Source organism: Manis pentadactyla, chromosome 8 (assembly GCF_030020395.1).
Source record: "Manis pentadactyla isolate mManPen7 chromosome 8, mManPen7.hap1, whole genome shotgun sequence".
Classification (NCBI taxonomy): domain Eukaryota; kingdom Metazoa; phylum Chordata; class Mammalia; order Pholidota; family Manidae; genus Manis; species Manis pentadactyla.
In genome coordinates this window covers 53,593,706-53,616,392 of record NC_080026.1, presented here as the reverse complement: position 1 = coordinate 53,616,392, position 22,687 = coordinate 53,593,706, and the positions used below count along the sequence as shown (strand labels likewise).

General features: G+C 50.5%; 1 protein-coding gene across 3 annotated transcripts in view; it reads right to left on the bottom strand.

Moving 5' to 3' along the window:
- Positions 1–20,465, bottom strand: part of GPR137B (G protein-coupled receptor 137B) — a 52,926-nt gene extending 32,461 nt beyond the window's left edge. The window contains exons 1-3 of one of the 3 annotated variants that reach the window (XM_057505743.1): positions 19,925–20,386; positions 2,322–2,435; positions 785–834 (exon numbers count right to left, since the gene is read on the bottom strand). In XM_057505743.1, coding sequence (XP_057361726.1) covers positions 785–834; positions 2,322–2,435; positions 19,925–20,338 — 578 coding nt within the window. In that variant the 5' untranslated portion in view covers positions 20,339–20,386. Of the gene's footprint in view, positions 1–784; positions 835–2,321; positions 2,436–19,924 lie in introns of all 3 variants that reach the window. The other 2 variants (XM_057505745.1, XM_057505744.1) reach the window with 2 other exon arrangements.
- Between the last annotated feature and the right edge of the window lie 2,222 nt (positions 20,466–22,687).

The window sequence follows — 22,687 nt, the reverse complement described above, 5'->3', positions numbered from 1 at the left end:
CCTGTGCAGCCCACTACAGAACTCACTTCCACAAAGTACCTGAGACTCTCACAGTCCACAGGCGGCAGCACAGACCACCCATGCTCCTGGAAGCATGCTACTTGGCCTGATTCTGCAAGTATTTGTATGGTTCAGGACATCTTTACAGAGCATGTACCTCTCAAGGACACAGACTACATTTCTGCCTCAGGTGCCTGACTGAGTACCCCATGGCCAAAAACACATTTGCTGGATGTGGATGGAGATGCAAATAAGCAGCCGTGTAACGAGTCACAGTAACTGCACAATGGACTGTGGTGTTACAGAAAACCCCTGCCAGCAGTCGGCAGCTACAGATGAGATGGTCAGGCCAGCAGGTGGAGGGCCAAGCCCCAGAGGGACAAGGCTCTCCCACAGCTTCACGGGCACCTAGGGGGTGACAGGGACACCTGGCCATGAGCTGGCATCTTCGGGGAACCTTCTTCCTTCTGCTGAGACCCTTAGTCCACATATTGACACTGAAAGGTTTCGATGCAGCATGCATCACTTCACTCCCCTCCGCTTTCTTCCTGGTTGTGAAAGATGCCCGGCTCTTATCTCTAAACAAGGTAAATATGCTGCAAGGCCTCAAAGTCGGGGTTCAGTGCCTGCTACAGCCTATGGATATGACGCTTGCAGTCCAACAAAGCAGGACTGTTTGGGAGCTGCTCGCAGAGGAGTGATGTGTGCAAACCCCACCTAGAGAAACAGTTACTCTATGAGCCTTCCACCTGTTACGGCAGAGAAAAATGCCCTGGATACTTACCGATATTTGAGTAATTCTGGAGAATACTTTGACTTGGCTTTGAAAATCACCTGCAATGACAGAAAAACATGGCAGGTTGGGGATACAATACAATGACACCAACACAGTCATCAATGCTTGGAATAGCGTTTTCCCTCTATGCCCAGGTGCCAGTGCAGTTTCTGAAACTGAGATGTCTTCTTTGCAAGGAAGTTTGTTAAGCTCAAGACTTTTTAAGCTGTGTGTACATTTTCAAAAGTAAAGGTATCTTAAAATGGTTAAAATGGTTTAAAAAAAAAAAAGCAAAAGTATTACTGTTCTACCACTGCCAAGACTCTTAGTTTAAGATTTGTATTTGAGCCCGTACTGCCCTTGGGATAAACAGCCCATTCTCACACTTTATGAGAATTTTCACTGGCACCAAATTAACATTGAACGTAAGTGTCCATCTACCCAGGCCTCAAACTTTGCAGCACACTGAAAACGTCCCCGGATGATGGAAGTATCAAAGTCAATCATCATCCACAGGAGAAATGCTGCATGTTGGCGTCCCTCCAGATCTCTAGCAGCCTGCCAGACCGCCAAGGTGTCCATGCAGGGCACAGTGGCTTGCCTGGCAGAGCCTTGGAGAGGGCACAGAAACAGAACGGAGGGGTCAGATGGAGCTCCAGTCCCAAGCAACACGGCTGCTGTGTCCACAGTGTGTGCACTGGAGCTTCAGGGGCAGTCAGGAGGACCACAGGGTGTCAAGGCCTGGTTGGGAGGGCAGGGGCAGCAGTACAGGAGTGCATAGCTTTGCATAGGATCTCTGGTGTTTGGGGGGGTGACAGCAGCACTGAAGGAAGGGTATGGAGGACTGCAGAAGTGAGGATAGTTTTTCAGAGATGATCTTAATAGGGATGGAGAGTATCAGATGACTTGAATATGCCGCTGGCCTCAGCCTTTCATGGTGGCCCTACAAGCTGCCATGAGTCTTTGGGAAACCCACCACTCTGACATCCCCTCCCACCTCTGCCTCTCCCCCGAGCCCTGGCAATGCATGCTTGCCCCTCTTCTCGGCCTCTTCTCACTTGGCTCTACTCTCAGGACCTGCTCAGCCTCTGCAGATTCTGAAGAGAACAAACGTACCAGGTGGACTCCCCTGAGTTGTAGGAATGACAGACAAAGGGGAAACAAGGTGGGGGGAGTCTGAGTATGTCTCTGCAGGGAGGGGAAGAGGGGACAGTGGCTCTGCCACCTGTGGGAGGACAGGAGTTGTCTAAGAAGGAAGCAGTGAGAAATCCATTTACAAGAGGGATATTTGAAAATGACCCCAGAAAATCCTTCAGGGGATCCCAGGTGCCTGACTAAGTCCACTAACACAGGCACAGCAAGGGCAGGGGACCTCCATGGCAACTTGATGGGCCAAGTCCTAGGACACGCAGGCACTAGGAGAAGCCCTTTCCCTTTGGGGCCCTTTAAAAGACATTCTTCTGAGGATCTTCAGTGGTAATTCTGACTTACACATATTTAAGAATCACCAGGGAACTTGTAAAAGGTGGAAATGGCAGGTCCTCACCTTCAGAGATGACAACCTGTTGGGTCTGGGATGGACCAAGGAATCTGCATTTTTAAAACCTTCCCATGAATCTGTTTCTGCTGGTCCACGGACCGCCTCCTGAGAAATACTGACCTAAAGAGAGGGAACTGCCAAACCTGATATTCTTTTTTATTTTGTATTTTTTTATTTTTGTATCATTAATGTCCAATTACATGAGCAACATTATGGTTACTAGATTCCCCCCATTATCAAGTTCCCACCACATACCCCATTACAGTCACTGTCCGTAAGCATAGTAAGATGCTACACCAGACCTGATATTCCTGAATAGCTTTGCAATCGTTCTTTTAAAACACACTGAAATAGGCAATCACAAGTCAGATGACACCTCAAGAGTCAGGGTGTAGTGCTAAGAGCAGAGATGAGGGAAGCTCAAGTCCACAGACAGCCCCACACACATACACACACGTTCCACCTCAAACTTCCAATGTGTGGCTGATGGCAGACCCCAACCCACAGACTCCATATACAAGGGCAGGGGAGGCAAGGTATTCCTACAGATTTTACAATAAGCAATCCACCTCTCTCTCTTTTTTTTTTTTTGGTATAATTAATCTACAATTACATGAAGGACATTATGTTTACTAGGCTCCCCCCTTCACCAAGTCCCCTCCACCTACCCCTTCACAGTCACTGTCCATCAACTTAGTAAGATGCTGTAAAATCACTACTTGTCTTCTCTGTGTTGCACAGCCCTCCCCGTGCCCCCCACCGCCACACTATGCATGCTAATCATAATGCCCCCTTTCTTTTTCCCTACCCTTATCCCTCCCTTCCCACCCATCCTCCCCAGTCCCTTTCCCTTTGGTAACTATTAGTCCATTCTTGGGTTCTGTGATTCTGCTGCTATTTTGTTTCTTCAGTTTTCCTTTGTTCTTATACTCCACATATGAGTGAAATCATTTGGTATTTCTCTTTCTCCGCCTGGCTTATTTCACTGAGCATAACCCTCTAGCTCCATCCATGTTGCTGAGAATGGTAGGATTTGTTTTTTTCTTATGGCTGAGTAATATTCCATTGTGTATATGTACCACATCTTCTTTATCCATTCATCTACTGATGGACATTTAGGTTGCTTCCGATTCTTGGCTATTGTAAATAGTGCTACGATAAACATAGGGGTGCATCTGTCTTTTTCAAACTTGGTTGCTGCATTCTTAGGGTAAATTCCTAGAAGTGGAATTCCTGGGTCAAATGGTATTTCTATTTTGAGCATTTTGAGGAACCTCCATACTGCTTTCCACAATGGTTGAACTAATTTACGTTCCCACCAGCAGTGTAGGAGGGTTCCCCTTTCTCCACAACCTCACCAACATTTGTTTTTGTCTTTTTGATGATGGTGATCCTTACTGGTATGAGCTGATATCTCATTGTGGTTTTAATTTGCATTCTCTGATGACAGGCGATGTGAAGCATCTTTTCATGTGTCTGTTGGCCCACCTCTCTCTTTTTTAAAAACATACTTTCAGAGCTTCACAGGTTAGTATTCTGAACTTAAAGCAGAATTGTTTCTGCTATGAGTTTTGTCTCTGTCCTAAATCCTTTTTGGAAGGAGGTAGGAATTAGGGGTTGAACATCATAAGTAAATTCAAATATCTGGTAAAAATACAAAGATGGCCTGAGTACAGTGCCTTACTTTAAAGCAGTCCTGAGTTCAGCTTTATCTGACAACCTCCATGGGATTTTAGGCAAGTCACATCACTCTGGTTATTTCTCCACAGCCCAGAAGGAGAAATGTTCCAAAACAACCTCTCTTAGGAATAGGAATGGATTACATTGACTCCAGGTTCTGTTACAAAATATAACACACATACATGTGACACTTAAGAGTGCTCTGGGAAAAATGCTCTCAGGTTAAGCAGTTCTTGGGGAGCTTCCTTTTAATAACAGAATTCTTCACAGATGTTAAAGTGAGAAGAAACTACAGTATTTTTTAAGGCGTTTGACCTTGTCAAGAGATATACAAATCTTGTTTTAATACTCTGCCACACTTCAGGACCCTTACTCAGCAGCAAGTACCTTCAGTCCAGGTCACTCGGTTTGCTCTTATACACCAGGGCCCAGCGCAGGGCTCCCCGGCACCACCCATGGGGCACTCTGTGGGATGGCGTCTCCAGCTGGAGCACAACCAGGTGGCCCTGTCCTATGGACTCAGCTCTGTGCAAAGTGCTACCAGGAATGAAAAATATGACTAGTCCTGCCTTCAACAGGCCTGTACCCCTACCGGACATGTAGGCCTCACACAGAGGAACCAACAGAGGAGATGCAAACCAGGAGGGTTCTGGGCTCAGCTGATGTGCAAGACCTCATGGTGGGCATATCGGCTCTTCTCTGCTCCTTGGCCATATACCACCTGATTCTGCACATGAGTTGCTGGGCATGCAACAGAGTACAGGTGGATCCAAATCAAGCCAAGGCTGATAAGGTCCCCAACTGACTCCCACCACCCGGCCAGTACTGGGTCTTTGGGGCCTGAGACCCAGAGAACAATATTCCTAGCCAAGAACTGCAAAGGCAGCAACAGTCCCCACTGCAAGAACACCCACCTACCCACCATCCTCCTTTATAAATAAAACAGGAGACATTTCTTTACCTCCCACAGCCCCTGGCCCCTGCAGCTCCATCAGCCCACATTCAACGGGGGTGGACTGAACAGAGTCAGGTGTGGGAGGACAGCCTCTCAGACCAGCCCGGGCCCAGAACACCCTTCCTGGACAAGGTTCCCACTAATGACCATCAAGTATTTGGTCCAGCATTTGAGCCTAATAAACAATAATAAGCTTTGCCCAACAGTTCCACTTGTAAGAATTTATTCTGAGGCAGGGATACTCCAGGAGTTCTCACAGAATTGGGAAATTAGTAAATGATATTAGAATAAATGCCATGTAATCAAACAAATTTAGAAACTGCTGCTAAACTGTTTTTTCCTGCAGAAATTGCCAGCGACTTTAAAAGCCTGACACCTATTGTAAATCTTCAAGAGAAACATATGTTAGGCAGGAGTTTTTCAAACCTACTTAGCCACTTAAGGTCCTCCTAGTAAGTGTTCCAGGGAACAGAGTTTGGGAAACACTGCCTATGGTGCTACGTATACATGGAATGTTTACTGCAGCCTTAGTAATAATGAGAATAATAATAATACCACACACAAACAAGAAGCAACAGCAACTTTAAAATGATGCTCAGCCTTCACCCCTATAAACATGGACAGCAATCAAATAGTGCTCCAAGTATGAGGGGTACATGGATTAGGCATTCCACCCTAAAAGGGACCCATGGACCCACCCTATAGAGTGACTTGTGTGATAAAAGATGAGAAAACCCCACAAAACTTTCCTTTCATCGTTAAGTCCAGATCTCTGTCCAGGGGAAAATGCCATCACCAGGTAAAATCACTGTCTGATATTAAATAAATCACTTCATCTCTAAGCTGAAAGGAAAGGTGATAACCACATAAAATCATACAGAAGCCTTGACCATGATCTGTAAAAGTTCCATCGACTCTGTGATTTGTGGCAATTACAGGTCTTGAATTCCTCTGGGCCCGTCCGAGCTGCGCTTCGGAACTCCTCCTTTAACTGTCAAGTTAATCCTTAAACTGCAGCTCCTTAAAGCTGTATTTCAATACCTAGCATTTTAAACTGCAGTACACATATATATATATTTACAGTAGTTTTTGGCATCATTAATTAAAGTGTATAAATGTCTGGACCATGTTTTTAAGTAAGTAAATAAATCCAAACTCTCCTCCCCACTGCACCCCACTCTGAGTTCCAAGAGACTTCATTAAAGACTGATTGGTGCCCAGAGCTGGAGCTAAGCCTCCTGGGTAACTCCTGCTCTCTGGCCTGCTGCGGACCTCTTATCAGGCTGCCCATCTCCTACAGTCTGTGCTGGCTCCCACTGGCCTCGCAGGAACTCAGCTAGAAGGAGGAGATGGCTTCTGAGCGGGAGGCAGACAAAGATTAATTACTCTTTCCTGCTTCACAGTGCTGCTGACAGGGTGAGCTCTGCCTGCCCAGTGCAAAACTGGACTCACAAAACTGGAGAGGAGGCGGGCAGACAGTATGAGTAGCTAAGGAACAAATGAGGCCTGATAAAAATTGTAATCATCCCCACATTCAGATTAGTGCTGTCCACCCACATCATGTCAACTGACACAGAGCACTGAATTAAGGCTCAAGAACTGTGAAAATAAGGAAAAGTTGGTTCCTGATCTTGGGAAATTCACAACAAGACACACATATGCCAGTGGTGTGAGGAAGATGAAGGTGTGGGGAGGTGTGAGGTGGTGAGAAGAGGTGTGGAGAAGTATGAAGTGGTATGAGAAGATGTGGGCAGGTGTGGGGAGGTATGAGGTGGTGTGAGATGGTGTGGGCATGTGTGAAGTGGTGTAGGGAGATGTAAGGCAGTATGAGGTGGTGCGAACAGGGGAGAGGTGATGAAGGCAGATGGGAGGTGGGAGGTGGTATAGGGAGGTGGGAGGTAATGTGGGCAGCTGGGAGGAGGTGTGAGGTGATGTGAGGGGATGGGGGAGGTACAAAATGACGTGTGGGGAGGCACAAGGGAGCATGAGCAGGCGAGGGAGCCTGAGTTTCACCTGGAAGCCCTGGGGCAGCAGTGTGAGCAGCAGAAAGGCCAGGCTAGGAAGCAGCACCTTGACGCCAGGTCCAGGGCGTGCGACCGTGTGTAAGAGGGCACAGTGGAGTCAGTAGTTCACACAGTTAGAGCTCAGGTCTGTGCTCTAAGAGAGGTAGGAGGGGTGGTAACTGTGGGTTGAGAGAGAAGGTGAAAACCAAGGCAAATGTTTAAAGGTAAACTGAAGACAGAACGTAGATGAGCGGCTGCCTGGGTTTGGGGGAAAAAGGGGAGCAGCTGCTAATGGTGACAGGGTTTCTCTCTGGGCCATAAAAGTGTCCCAGAACGGATGGTGTTGATAGTTGCTCCCTGAACACCATGCACTTTAACAGGGCAACTGTATGGATTGTGAATTGTGTATCATCCATAGGAAGGGGCAAAAGGAAAGCAAACAGGCCAGGCGGGGGAGCAGCCAGGGTGGTCAGAGCCCGAGGCAGGCAGGGTCAGGCACGCAGGAGGATCCAGGCCACACCCTGCTGCCCTCCCAGAAGGCAGAGTAGCTGGGCGGATGGCGCTGATTGTCACAGCCCGAGGAGTGGGCCCGGCGAATGGGACACAGGCAGGAGGTGGCAGGGTGCATCAATTCCACAGCATAAGCTGCTCTTTAAAAACTCACCTGTGAAATGAAGCAGAGGCTCCTCCAGGGAGCTAGGACCTCGCTGGGGAGACTGGGAGAAGGAGCCTGGGTCCCAGGGCAGCTGAGGAGGGAAAGGAGAGGCCGGGGGCTGAGAGAGGGAGGGAAGGAAGTGGCTGCCTGCTCTTGGCCCAGGGGGACCTTAAAACAGGATGGTGGCTTTGGGAGAAATGAGCAGGAAACAGAAGGGGGTCGGGTTCCTTTCCATCCCCTCCCGCAGATGTCTACACAGTCTGGAAAACACCAGGGCTTTTCAGGAGCCCCTGGGGTGGTGAAGGGATGGGGGTATGGGGCAGGGCAGCAGGCTGAAGAAGACGGGACCAGGACTGAAGCAGCCATGTCCATTTGGCACATCCTGGAAGTAAAGCACCACCCCCGTCACAGGTCTCCTTGGGTCTCGGCATCATCTTGACGGCTTTGAAAAATCCTACCTAGAACTAATGCCAATGAGAGGAAAGCTAGGTCCTCCCCAAGACAGAATTCAGGTTTTGGGGTGCCGCTATGAGTAATCTTAGCCTCTCCCCTTCTTATTTTAAGATCCAGCCCCTGTGGGCATGAGGCAAAGCAGGATGCCCAGCCAGGCCAGGGGCTGGGGAGGGGGTGGTGCCCACACTCCTCCCACCCAGCTCTCTCCACAGGGTTGCCTGGCCCTCACCTCCCCACCGTGGGCGCTGCCTGCCCTCTTAGCCACCCCAGCCCGACCCACCGCCATCAGATGACACAGAGGGGCCCAGAGATGGGTGGATGACGCACTGGCTTCGACAGAAGCAGAAAGGCTCCAGCAGCTGTTGCTGACCTCTGCATCCCAATAAATTACAGCCTTTCACATCCCACCCATTCTGCTCCCCCGCTCTGAGCTCCTGCCTGCCTGTTTATCCCCTGCTAACTCAAGTTGGCATCTGCTGCCTTACAATCATTTTCCCTAATGTCATGTTAGTGCTTCTGGCAGAAATGTCCCATCTATCCTTTGTGGGTATGACAGTGTCCCTTGTGCATTCAGTGACACCAAACAAAAGGAACCTCTTCTGTCCCCAGAGGCAGTGTCTGTGATGACTAAATGAAGCACTATGCTTCCAGACTTGCACTTTATTCAGAATTGCTCTGTGTCACCATTAGTGAGGGGACACCCAACCACAACCTGCGTCCCCGAGCCTCCCCTTCTGGGCCACCACCCCCTGAAGTGTTGCCCCCTTAGAAATATGCAGGCAGAGTGGACACTTCACAGCCCTCCCACTTTCACTGGCTCCAAGCCCCAAAGCCCCTGCTGGTGTCATAGCTCCGCCTAAGGGCTGGGGTCCCTGGAACACCCTCAGAGTCCCTGGGCAGGTCTGACTCTGTGCACACAAAGCGTAGAGTGAAAGAAACCAGTCCATCGCCTGTCTCTCACACATGCGCTATTTTAAGTACAGCTACAGAAATTCATTTGAAAATGTTACAAATTTACAGTAGGTCTAAACTTTATTATAATAAGTCACCTACACACAAGGAAACATCACAGCCAATACTCACATACCACCTCCCAGTGCAGTCAGCCCTTACACCACTGCCACATTTGTTCCACTGGTGTTTTCTTAAATAAACAAAAAGACACCATGGAAGCCCCCAGCATCTCTCTCGCTGCAAGTTCTAAAGGTTCTAAAGCCTGCCTCCCTGCAAAGGTAATCACTGTCTGAATTTGGTGCTGTTATACCCAGGCACGGTTATACTTTGTGTATGTATGTATGTATTCACAAACAGCACACAGGACCATCTTGCCTGGTCTTTCACTTTTGAACCACCTTCCATACCCTTATGCAACTTGTTCATTCATCCATCATGATGCGTTTGTAATGTACAGATGTTGAAACACACAGTTCTAATTGATCCATCTTCACAGAGGCATAGCGCTCCACTGGATACAGGCCACAGTTGTGTGTCCATCTCCACCACAGAGACATTGAACAGGTGATTTAAGAGTGTGGACTCTGGAGCTGGCTCACCTGGGCTTGCATCCTGGTTCCACCTATTAACAGCTGTGTGACTTTGGAAAAGTTACCTAACCTCTCTGTGCCTCAAGCACTTCATCTGTAAAAATGAGATCAAGAATAGTACACACTTTATCAGTTTTTGCAGTTAGGTAAACTAATACACATAGAGCACTTAGACAAATGCCTGCCACTAAAGAGACACTATGTAAATGTTCAGGTAAGTGTGCCACCTCTGCAGCAACCACTGTCATTACTATTAGTCCAGGTGTATGTTCTCAAACTGAATCTAGATGCACAATTACTAAACTGTGATCACAGGTGACTCGTTGACCATAAAAGGAACTTTGGGACGAACAAGGTCATGAATCACTGACACATTCACACTTGGCTGGTGTGGTCCCTCTGCACAGCCCACTTCCTGGTATGTTGGGGAAATTTGCAAACCCCAGGGCCCTGGGCTCCCCAGGGGAAGTCATTAGTCAGCAGCCTCAGGGCACTCAAGTCAGCTCTAAGAAAGCAAGGACCAGGAGAATGTCTCTGTGTTTGCAGAGACTGTCCATGTTTGTAAAACCACAGGACCCCATGTAAGAAAAAGGAGTATGCTGTTCATGTCACAGAATTTTGGGTGCAGTAGCCTGAAGCCAGGGTGTGCTCTGTGTCCCAGGCTGACCAGGGTTGAGAGGCCCAGGGAGATGTCTGGGTTCCAGGGTCTGGTCTTCAGGCTGTCAGCTCCTGCCTTTGCACCTGAGAGGCACAGGGCTCAAGGAGCAACACCTGCTTACTGCCTGGCCTCCTGCTGCCCTCAGGACACAGCATGCCAGCACTTAGGCAAGCTGTGATCTCGGGGCCAACAATGATACTACCTGTCCTCTGAACTTCCTTAAGGCGTGGAACTCCCTGGAAGTACTCCCGGCCTTCTCCCGCCCTCCTGAGAGCTCCATGTACTGTCCTGTCCAGTTGACCTGGCACACGCACGTGTGTGGGGGGGGGGGGGGGGGCACACGCATGGGTGTGTGTGTGTGTGTGTGTGTGTGTGTGTACCTGCTTCCTCCACCTCCCGGGTGTGTGTGCTTCCTCCACCTCCCGGGTGTGTGTGGGGGGTGTGTGTGTGTGTGTGTGTGTGTGTGTGTGTGTGTGTGTGTGTGTCTCCCCACAGAGTGGGGACCCCACAAGGCAGGTGCATTACTCTCAGCCTTCATTTAGTCAGTGAATGACGGACGCAAAGAGGTCTCCCGTGAGAAAGGTGGCTGTACCTGCTTCCTCCACCTCCCAGAGGGCTCCTCCCCTGTCCAGTTCCCACCAGTCCAGCCAAGTTTCTCTGCCTCCTCCATTAGTTCATGAAAGCCTCCCTGTCTGTCCTCATAAACTGAACTGTGACTCCGTCCAACAGTATCAATGCCAGGCAGGCAGCCCCGAGGGCTGTGGGCCCCACACTGAGCAAGTCACAGCCATGCGGAGCAGGGTCCTGGGACAGCACGCCTCCACCCAAAGGCTCCAGGGTCAACCTGGCCCACACCCAGCCCAGCCTTCTGTTCCCCTGCTTTTCCACATCATCCTGTCACCTGAGAATTCAGATGTAGGGGTGCAGCTGGCCAGACCACCAGGTACCCGCTCTGCTCACCCCTGATGAATGCCCTTTCCCTGCCTGGGCTTCAGCATCTTTCAGTACAATAAAATGGTTGGTACAAACATTCATTGAGGGGCTGTGTACTTTTAAAACTTTCAGGAAGTGCCTTCCCAGAAAGCAGCCTGTGTACTCCACGCTAGAAGTGCCACAGGTAGTGATACTGAGCTTCCTGCTGAGCGGGTGGGCCCAGCAGGTCACAGGAGGGACAGCAGGTGGTCCCAGCCTAGTCCTGCTGCCCGGAGGCTGTGTCGGGAAGCCCCTGTCCTCTCATGGACAGGTGGAGACTAACAAGGCAGGCCAGCCTCACTGGCAGGATTCCATCTTCAGTCTCATGAGTGGAAGGGCTGTGGCCACACAAGTTACTATTATGAGGATTATGTTTCCAAACAGCTCTGGCCACAATTACAGTCCATAGTTGACCAGGCAGGACCCTGCCCATCACTGTTCCAACAGGGCTCAAATAAGGCCGCATGTGAGTCACTCAGAGGACAGGGAGGACAAGTTCTCAGCAAAGGAAGCTCAGCTGGGAACCAGCCGGCCAGGCCCAGAGGCCTCCCTGAGGGAAGGCTTCTGTGCTGCTGCAGCCGCAGGGCCTGTCTTACCGCGCTACCCAGATCCCGATCCTCTGGCAAATTATACAAAATCTACAAAGTAAGTTTGCAGTGAAAATGCCTCCATTTTCTCTCCTCCCCAAATAACTTTCTGCCTCAGAACTGAGAATTCTGAGTTGTCCTGGGACCTCGTACCCTTACTGGAGCCACTCTAGCATTTTCTGTGGACTGCATGTTCACACTCCCCTTATTCACATGGTGAAACCCTAACCCCACACGTGGTGGCATCAGGAAGGTCAAGAGAGTGGAGCCCCATGAATGGGATCAGTGCTTATAAAAGGACCCCAGAGAGCTCCCTCTCTGCTCTCCACCACATGAAGACTGCACAGGGAGAAGCTGGCTGTGTGCACCAGGAAGAAGGCCCTGGCTAGAGGTGGGCCATGCTGACAACCTGATCCTGGACTCCATCCTCCAGACCTGTGGGCGATACATGTCTGCGCTTTAATGGCACAATGGAGATGCCACGTATGTACTCTGTTTTCCCTGGTCTATGCTAAGTTCCATGGAAGAGGGAACCATGCTTGACCCTAATCCAGTCTATACAGCATCCACAGAATGGCAGGCAATCAAAAACACATGATGACTCAACCTATCCATTAATGGATGGGAGGGAAACAAATTATAGTCTAAGCTTTCAATACAATATTATCCAAAACAGAATGATGCAGCAATATACACCACATCATGGATGAAGCTCAAAAATATTATGCTGAGAGCAGCCAGATACAAAAAAGCCACTTACTGTATGATTCCTTTGATGTGAAACATCAGGAAAATTCAGAGACAAAGTAGACTGGTGGTTTCCAGGCTGAGGAGGGGGCAGGAAGAGTGACTGCTTAATGGATTTGATGTGATAAAAATGTCCTGGAGCTAAAAGTCTGGAGTAGAGGTGGCAGTTGCCCAACAGTGTGAATATACTAAATGCCACTAAACTGCACATATAAAGTTGGTTAATTTTATGGTATGTGAATTTGACCTCAATTATAAACATGCACTTTTTGAATCAATGACATGAGTCTCCAGGTTCCAACTGAAACTTGTGTTATTGTGTGAACCCTGGGAGGTCCCGGGCCTCTGTGTGGACAGATGTGTGCCTTCTCATCAGGACAGAAGTCTGGTCCTGACTGGGCCCTGGCCTGTTGGGAGCCTGTGTTGCTCACATTCTGTCCACTTCTCTGTCTGCCACTGGTCATGCACCGCAGATGGACCATCACATCGCCTGATGGGCAACTCAACTTCTGACAGCTTTTAGGTCTGGAAGCTGGGGTGCAGCCCGGGGAGCTGACTCCATCATGCATATGGGCTTCTACCCTGTGGACTAGAGATTGCAGAGCTTCACAAGTGTGTCTGCCATGAAAAGGTGGGAGGGCTGTGGACAAAATGACTGTCCATGCCTCTCCCTGTAGCCCGGCCAGCAGGCAGGGAAGAGGCTCCCTCCTAGGGTGGCCGTGGCTCCTGGCATTGCCACTTCTATTTATGTCAGTCCTTCCCACGGACTGAATACTGTGTGGCCCTTCAGAGAAAAGACCCCAACATGCTGTCTCTGTCCCCAGGCACCTGTGTATAGGTGACCAGCAAGATTTATTCAGATGGAATGATACTCTAACCACAAGACAAGAAGCCAAAGCCTGTTTCCAACTTGTCCCAGCAAAAATAACAGAATAAAGGTGGGTGGGGGCTTGGTGACAAGCCCTGGGTTTGTCCTAATCTTGTCCGAGGACCATGTCCAGCCTGCAGCCTGTTTTTGTATAGCCTGTAAGCTAAGAATAGTTTTTATCTTTTAAAAGATATCTTTAAAAAATACATATGCCAAAGAAACCATACGTGGCTCACAAGACGTAAAACAGTGACGCGGCACCCGTGGCTACTTCCTCTCTTGCAGCTCTCCACACGTAAGTTTGAGGAAATATCCCACTTGTAGAGTAAAACCCCTTGGACTTCATCTGTCCTCACAGGCTAACAGACTCTAAACTTTAGCCACAGGACAAATAGAAAGTAAAATATTTACAAGCCTCTGCAGACTTCTGTGAATGCCTCTGTGCCAGGTACCGTCTGCACTGTTTGATGAGCTGAGACCGTCCTGAGAAAACTGGCCTTCCAGAATGTCAGGGCCAAGGCAGACCACCCACCCTGGAGCAGCTGCTCTCCTCTGGCTGGAATGGCAAGGCACACAGGGACCAATGGACAAGAGCAGCTCGAGGATCACATGATACGCTGTTTTTAAAAACCCAAGAATCTTCTGGTGATGTTTCGGGATGAGCAGCCTTCCATACCACCAGTGCTCTTCTCCGGCCAGCCTGTCCCGTGGCTCCAGGTGGACATGCTCCCAGGCACCGACACCTCGATGAGAGACACATCACTGCCCTCTGGGGGGTGTGCTGGGGAGTATCTGCTGTGGGACATGGCTGCGGGCGACCCACCTGAGTAATGTCACAAGGCTTAGACAGTGATCTCTCTCTGCCTCCTGGCTGGTCCCTGCTGATCTGACTCAGGGAATGACGACAGCAAAACCCTGCAGGTAGTGGGGAGTGTGGGACCCAGAACTCAGGCTCTCGATGGCGACAGGAGCTGCAAGTCTGTGCTCACTGTCCAAAGGCGAGGCTGGCCATGCTCACCTCAGCCTCTGCTGTGGGGAAATCAAGACTCCGTGGCCAGTGGGGTCGGAATTCAGATATGCCGTGAAGGTCTAATTGTTCCTAAGAGTGCTGAGGGCATCAGCAAAATCTGGGTGGCCTTAAGTTGGCAAGTGGACCCCTAGGCAGAGAGGCAGCAATGGTGCGGCAGAGAGAACTGAGAAGTAGAGCTTGGAGGACAGATTCCAGGAAGCTGGGCTGTAGAATTAAAAGGCTGCTTCTTCGGGGAAATTTTTAGAAGTAAAACTAGGAAGCTACTTCCGAGGAGGTGCTGGTGGTGGATGGATGGTAAACTGAATGCAAATAAGGAAACTTCTCTTGGGTTCTGAGTAGGCATGAACTCACACAGGCACCCACCAGGTGCACACACAGGCACACACGGGCACACCCACTGAGCAGGCACACACCTACACACACACATCTTGGCGGCTGTGAGCCTACTGAGTGCCCAGGAGCTGGGGCCAGGGGCCAGGAGGCCATGGGAGGGTACACAGAGGTGAGGCTGAGCATATTCCCTGCCCATGTGACAGCTTTGAAATGAGGCACTTAAAGACTGGCAAAGACTTGCCTTTTATGTTCCTAAGCTTCTTACTTCTTCATAATCACCAAGAGGCCTAGACACTTCCCTCTTCACGACTCCTAGATTAGGGCCTGACACACAAGAGGTATGTGGCAAACATTTCTTGATTACATTGGCTGCCAAAAGCCATATCGAGACCCACTGGTTCCTACAATCACCACCTGCCTTTTCCTGGCAGGGTGGACAGAGGGTCCCTGGATTAGGTTTCTGACTGCCTCCTATTTCCCAATCAGCAGGCATGAGGAAATGATGCATTCGAGTTGGGGGTGGAGTGTGCAGCCAGCACAACTCGGTGGCGCCAGGCATCGTCCTGGCTCTGCATGCCTGGCTAGCAGCCGTGGACAAGTCTCCAGAATTTTCTAGGTCTTGGCTGGCCCACCTGCAGGATGAAGGGCTGGGCTGCTCCAATTTCCTCAGCCCTCACGTCAGGAGCTGCAGTTGTGAGGAAGGGTGATTTCCATGCTGGACTAAGGGTAAGCTGAGTGTCACTGCCATTTTACAAATACAGCTATTGCAAATTGGTGGTAAAAGTCATTTTGATGACACAGTGGGCTGATAAAGGGCAGAGCCAGCGCCGGAGCCGGACCTTCACGACTGTGGTTTGGTGTCTGAGCAAGAGCCTGAGTTGCTGCCACTGGGAGATGCAGGAAGGGCACCTTAGCTGAGGGCCAAGAGGAGCAAAGGGGCACAGCACAGTCGACCCTGACCTGCTCGAGCCTGGGCTGAGCAAAACAGCTGCCGTTTTCCTGGCAAAGAATGTCAGTACTGCCTTAGGAAGGTCAGTAACTAGTCGCGGGAGCCCCACTAGGGGCAAAGCCAAGATTCAAACTCAGCTCCGCCCACAGGGGACCTGCTCCTTCCACCCCTGGGGCTGCCTCCAGATTCACAGGCCTTCAAGGCCCCCAAGATGAGCTCCAACACCCACCACGAGGCCCTGCCCCTGCCACAAGCCCCAGGCCCCAAAATAACCCCTGGAGCTTCCCAGCTATCCTCGGAGGGGGGTCCAGGTCCTGGCTCCTGCGTCAGCATGCATCAATCACACTGACTCTTCCCCCGCTGACAGGGCTCACTTCTCCTTTCTCCTTCCGCAAACTGCCCTGCTAGAATAGCAGGGATTTGTCAAAGGACTCAAGAAGCTGAACCAGAAGCTGAGCCTGTTTCATTCAACCAAACTCAGAACTCCATGAATCTAAGGTCCAGACTCACAATTCTGAATGAGAACGGCTTCTGAAGGAAGCACGGCTGCCCAGGTGTCCCCGAGCCCACTGCCACACCTGACCCTCTGCCCTGGCTCTGCAGACAGACCTGCCTTGCCCAGGGGCAGCCCTGGCATGGAAGCTGGCAGCCTTTGCTTCTAAGCCTCTGCTCTACAGTATGGTGGTGAAGAGCACTTTACCACCTCATGCACAGAGACCCCTGTGTGCCTAGGTCTCAGAGTCCTGCCCTGCTCAAAAACCCCACTTAAAAGGCAAACTAACACCGTGCTAGAAGAACAGGTGCTGCAAGAAAGGCCTGGGTTCCAACCTTGGTTCTAGCATGTCCTAGGCAGCAGGGAGCTGACTGGGGGTCTGCTGTTCCCCAGAAACGGTCCTAGAGCCCAGAAATGGAAACAACAGGTACTCAGTACTCTGTGTTCCAACGAGAGCTGCAAACATTTTGGGTGAGCCATACACACACCACACACAGGCTGCTTAAAGTTAGCAGGACCAGTAGCTACCACTAGCTACCTCCCCACCTTCACAGATTTCTGTAGATGGCAAGGCCCTTAGGCAGGCAGAGAATGAAGAGGGGCAGGTAGAGGCATAGGAGGAAACAATGGGTGGATGCCAGCCCATCACCTGTGTGGTCCCACCTGAAGGAGGGATTGGGCAGAGGGAGCCAGGATGAAGTTGATCCTATGATGTAGACACAGCCACATGGCAGAGCCAGAGAAAGAGCAAGACTGGGAGGTGGACAAGCAGAGAATCACATGAGACAACCCTGCCCCCTCCCCAGGCCAGACCCAGATTGCAAAGATGGAGGGGGAGAGGCTAACAGGATATCATCTCCTTCTACTCCAAACCCTGGAGGGACTGGCTGGTGGCACTCCAACAGCAGGGGCAGGGTCACTCCACACCCGGCTCAGAGGTGCCACACTGGGGGCCGAGCAGTGTGGGCAAGCTTCCTCACCTCTCTGAGTCTCAAAGGAGAGAGTCATAATAACCTCCTATCAGAGAGGCTTACCAGAGATGGGTAAGTAAGCCCCAGGTGCTAGGCCAGGCATAAAGGACATGACACCAGTAAAAAAGCTTTCTTTACTTCTGGAACCCCCTTCCAGTTCATTCCCAACTTCACACTTCTGCCCCATGCTCCCTCACTGCTGCCCTTTCCTCCTTTGCACCCAGCCCCTCGGCCTCAGGAGCTGGCGCAAACCCACCTCCTTCTCTGAGGACTCAGGTCCAGCTCAAGTCTCCTGAAAATTAAATATACACTCCCTTGATTCCCTGAAGTTACTACATAACTGTGGCATTTGTAAACTTTGTATTTCCCCACTTGGTGTTCAGCGTCTGAAGAAGAAGGTGTGACATTTGGAGTAGGGTATGTTTTCTCACTGTAAAGGTTTCAAATGCTAGGCCAGAAAGGTAAGCCTTACACACAGGTGTCACAGATGGGGATGTGACTCCTAGCTTCTCTCTGCACTGACCATGTGGCCTTGAGCAAGACATTTAACCTCTCTGACCTTCCTCTATAAAATGGACACTATGGGTGTTTTTTTCAGAGGCATCTTCTGAAGAATAAATAAGACAAACCACTGAGAACTGTGCCTGGCACATAGTACACGCTTCTTAATTGTTAGCTGCCACCTCCTTCCCTCCAAAATCAGATTTACTTGCTCTGAGATGGGGCCCAGATAGCAGTAAAAAGAATTAGTGGAAAGAAAAAAAAAAGAAAGAAAAACTTAAAGTAATTCTTAAAGTTCTTATACGGTTAGGAACCTTGTCTTAGAGCAGGTGTGTGGGAGGGGAGAGGAAGAGAGAGGTAAGCAGCTGGGAGTCAAAGGGTGACCCCTTTATAACTCCCAAAAGTCTCAGATTATTTATCAGGAAGCCAGGGAATGGCTTTGCTCTGCCAGGGTCTGAGATGGCAGCTCTTAGGTACCGCGTTGTCCTGCTAGCCACCCTGGAGATATAGGGAGAAAAAGACGCAGGAGATGGAAAGTCAGCCGTGGCTTGCAGCCTTCGGGCTTGAGTGACCCTGGCTGCCTGGTCACTCTCCCTCACTCAGCATTTACTTGCCAACCAGCAGATGGTGCAGAAAATGTACAGCCCTGCCCTTAATCCAGCTGAGTGCAGATTTGCATGTGATTAGCAGAGAACTATAGCAGTGCCCTACATTTCCCCGTTTTTTCTCAAAAAAAGAGACACACAAATAAAAATTTCAATGAACTGTGTGACCACCGTCACAGGTCTGGAAGTAACATCAACCTACCTGACCTGTCTCTGTCTTGTTGGGACCACCCCTTTTGATCCAATTAAAAACCTGGAGTATCTGCAATGTAGCTGACTGCCTGACCTGGTTTTCAGGCTTAAAACTAGTATTTGGACAGACAATATGCATTACTCGTGGACTGCAAAATATGCTGATACATTTGATGTACAAGAAGCCTTTGTGTGTAGATATATTGAGTATAATAGCTACTAAATAGTACATATGCTATTTTTTAGCCAAAAGTATTTCCTCCACATTTTCAGCCAGGGGCTCCCACTATACCAGGACAATCCTTTTCTACATTTTCTTATCTTCCTTTTTCCAATCACTGACATTTTCTTTAGAGAAAGAGACAGTGTTAAAAGGAATGGAATTCTTGTTTGCTCGAGGCGCCTCCCCACGTGACAGCTCTTACATGACCCTCCCCAGGTGATGGGATTAATGCCTTTCCCTTGGGCACAATCCTGGTGAAATGGACATTTTCGAGCTTGGGAAGCTAATGGAAATAAGATGACGACAATGGTAGCCGCACTGTGTTGTTAAACCTTGACACAGCACTTTATACACCATTTGCAAGTACTTTACAGTTAGTGTGCTTTCATTAAGTCAGTGGTCATGGCGACCAAGGCAACTTGAACGTTCTCCTATTAGCTTATTAACAACACGCATCATAAAATGAGCGCCTGCCTGTAAAAGAGGTCCAGTAAACCTTCATGGCTTTTTCCTGGGGCCTCTGAGATGAGCTCAGACAGCAAGCCTGACCTCCTGCCGCAGCAGCTTGGGGGCCGGGTGTTACCCCAGATTTGTTTAGCAATCCTGTGAAATGAGTTAGAAAGTCTTAGTTCAGCAGAGTTCCTAGGCAGCAGATTCAAAACATCTCATCTGAAGCAGGACAGTCCCACCCAGCCATCAGTCAAAAAAGTGAGCATCTGGCCCAAATCTGGAGGCCAATGTGCAGATGCCCTTGCCAGGCTGTGGGTCTGATGCTTTGGAACGAGAGTACTTAGGGAAAGAGTACAAGCCTCCCTGGCAACCCACACCTCCCTTCAGCACCAATTCTGGCGCGCGCACAGATGCCGCAGGCCCCTGCGCCGGGAGGCCCACTTCCGATTGGATGGTGTGGTGCTAAGCGCAGACTGGAGGGACCCCCAGCACTCACTGTACTATTCCTCTGCCTCTTTTAGGAATGGAAGGGAGGGCGTCACCTGAGAGAAAGGCCTGCAGGTAAGACAGGGCTCAGGTGAGCACGGACCAGTACCTCTTCCCCACACTCTCAGCCCTGGGGCTGTGAGACCGGCACCCGCGGCGGCCATCGCCCCCGGATCGGCGCTGTGCTGGCGCCCACGGCCAGGTGAGTGCCCTCCAGGTACCTCCTGACCGCCGTGGCTGCTTCCGCGACTCACCTGCGTGAAATACAAGTTCATCAGCGTCAGGGTGAAGAACTGAAGGCACACGGGGAAGCAGTAGAGTAGCCAGAAGACGAAGGGGCTGAGCGCATTGGCCGCCACGAAGTCTTTGAAGTAGAAGGAGAAGAGGACAGTCCGCAGGGAGGCCCAGAAGAGGCAGAGGAAGAGGAAGACGCTCTGGTAGCTGAGCCGCTTGTGCCGGTAGCGTAGCACCAGCCAGAGCTGGACGTAGATGAACACGAAAAGCAGGGAGTAGAACACGGTGTAGACGATGGTGAGACCGAGCTTCACGTAGGGGGGCACGGCCGGGGTCAGCGTCGGCTGCAGCGAGTCGTTGCGCAGAGGGTCCCACGGAGGGACCTCCATCGGGCCGGGGACGCTGGAGCGCGGCCGGGGGCGCTCGGGCCTCATCGGGGCTCGCGGCCGCTGCCGCCCCCGCGAGGGTCTCCGCGCATCTCGCTCCGCCCGGAGCCCGGCGACTGGAGGAAAGAAAACAAGCCGCACTTCCTCCCCGGCACCACATGATTCACTGGGGCGGCCTTTGTCTGCGATTGGCAGCGCCGCGCCCGTCGCCCCCGCGCGCCCGCCAGCCCCGCGCTCCCCCGCAGCACCCTGAGCCCCCTCGGACACCCCACCCCTGCTCCGCGCCGCGCGCCCACCCTTCCAGCGCGCCCGCGCCCTGCGCGTCCCCGACCCCGCGCCGCGCGCCCCGGGTGCCGCAACTGGGCTCCGCGCCGCTCGCCCCGGGCCTGGAGTCCCCAGGGTCGTCCAACCCGCGCCCGGAGTTCTCAGGAGCGCCACCCCGCGCCGCCTGCAGCTCCGACAGAGCTCCGCGCCTTGGGCTTCCTGCTAATGGGTACTTGTTTTGCAAAAGTTAATTCTTTTATTTCAACAGGAACGAACGTTGCAGGCCCTTTTTCATAAAAAATAAAACTTTACTGATCTGTGGCTATTGCTCTGGCTGGCGTTTTTTCTTGGACATCTGCTCTGGTGATGTTTATTTCGAAATCCAAAATGCCAAAGACATGGTTGTTTTGAGGTTGTTTTACACTGAGAGTGAGGAAAGGCATGGTCTCTGGCTGCCTCCCGGTCCCGGTGATAAGCAGGAACTTTTTCTCCCAGGATCCACGCAGCGCGCCCCACGCAGTCGCTGCACCCCTCACCTCCCAGCCAGTGCAGCCAGCCCCTCAAGGAGCGAGGGGGCGCGTCAGTGGCCGAACCTACAGGACTTCGGAGTGGCGGGACGTGTGACCGCCCTCGGCGCCCTGCCTCCCACTCCGATCCACCCAACCCAAACCGTAGGACCTTCTGTCCACCAGCCCCTCGCTTCCCTGGTTCGCTGCGGCTAAGCGAGCCGCTCTGCAGAGGAGCTTCGGGCGCCTCTCCAGCTTTATCCCGGGGGTGCTGCGAGTAGTAGGGCGCTCTGGGCGGAGTCCGGACGCCGAGCTGCCATCTAAAAGCATTTTTAGGCAAGCAATTTGGGTAGACAGAAGGGACCCGAATCTCCAAGGCTTCAGTAATTTCTTGTTTTTTTTCCTCATCGTAAATTAATAGTCACCTTCATGACCAATCGTGTGTTCTTTTTCCTAAAAAGGGCCCTGTAGAGCCTGGATCCAGTCCTGTTTTTCCTTAAAATTGTTTAGTGTTTGCACCCTCCCAGTGTATTTCAGTGCTTCATCAGGACCAAGTGGCCGTTGGTGTCAAACTTTCCCTCTCCCTACCACTATTTAAAAGAGAAAATATGGAATTGGTCTATCCACCTCTGATCTTGTTCTCAATCCATTCTGCACAGAGCAGCTGGCATGATCTTTCTTAAGACTATTTGACCACATCATTCCCATGCTTACATTTCTTTCACTTGCCTCTTGTTATGAGGATAAAGTCCAAACTCTTGCCTTACTTATCTCCCTGACTTGTCTCTTGGGAGATGTTAAGGAGTCCCCAAGGTCAAGAAAGCTCTTTCCACCCCTTCCTCCAAAAGCTGGCCAATCCAATTCATCTGGAAGGGTGTTACTTCCTCCAGAAAGTCTTCCCAGACCACATTACCCACCATCTATTCAGGATTAGGCTAGATGTACCGTGCGTATTTGTCAGTCACCCCACTTGTTTATAAGTTCCCTTAGGATAGAAATTATGCTTTGTTTACCAGCGCCTTCCCTGTAAAATAGATATAAAAAATATCTATATGCATTTTAATATAATGAAAAGGACAGTTTGTCATCAGAAACCCAGGCTCTGATATTTGTCCTCTACCGTGCAAGACTTCTATTCACAAGATTACTTAAGATCCAAGACAGCTGCTGGCTCTCCAACCATTGTGTCCAGCTCCCAGACTGGTGCTAGGAGGAACATGGAGGTCTAAAGGGTTGTCCCTATTTCCCGGAAATATCATACAAAGCATTCATGTTCGCATTCGCATCATAGTTAGAACTTAAGTACCTTAATAAGGTTACTGCAAGAGAGATTGAGAATTCTAGTCTTTATTCCATTTGGCAATATGCACAGCTAATAAAAGTCACAGTTTTGTTATTATGCATGAAGAGGAAATGGATGTGCAGAGGAACTAGCAGTCTGCTACACTTCCAAAGCAGCCCAAAGGAATGCCACATGTCATCGACAGTCTGTCCCTTTGACTACTCAGCATCATATGTGCTTCTTACTATTCTTAAAATTCTGAAAATAAAAACTATATATAATAAAAATATTCCCACTTGATATAATGCAACACCCCTTATACAACTGAAAAATAACCTCTGCTCC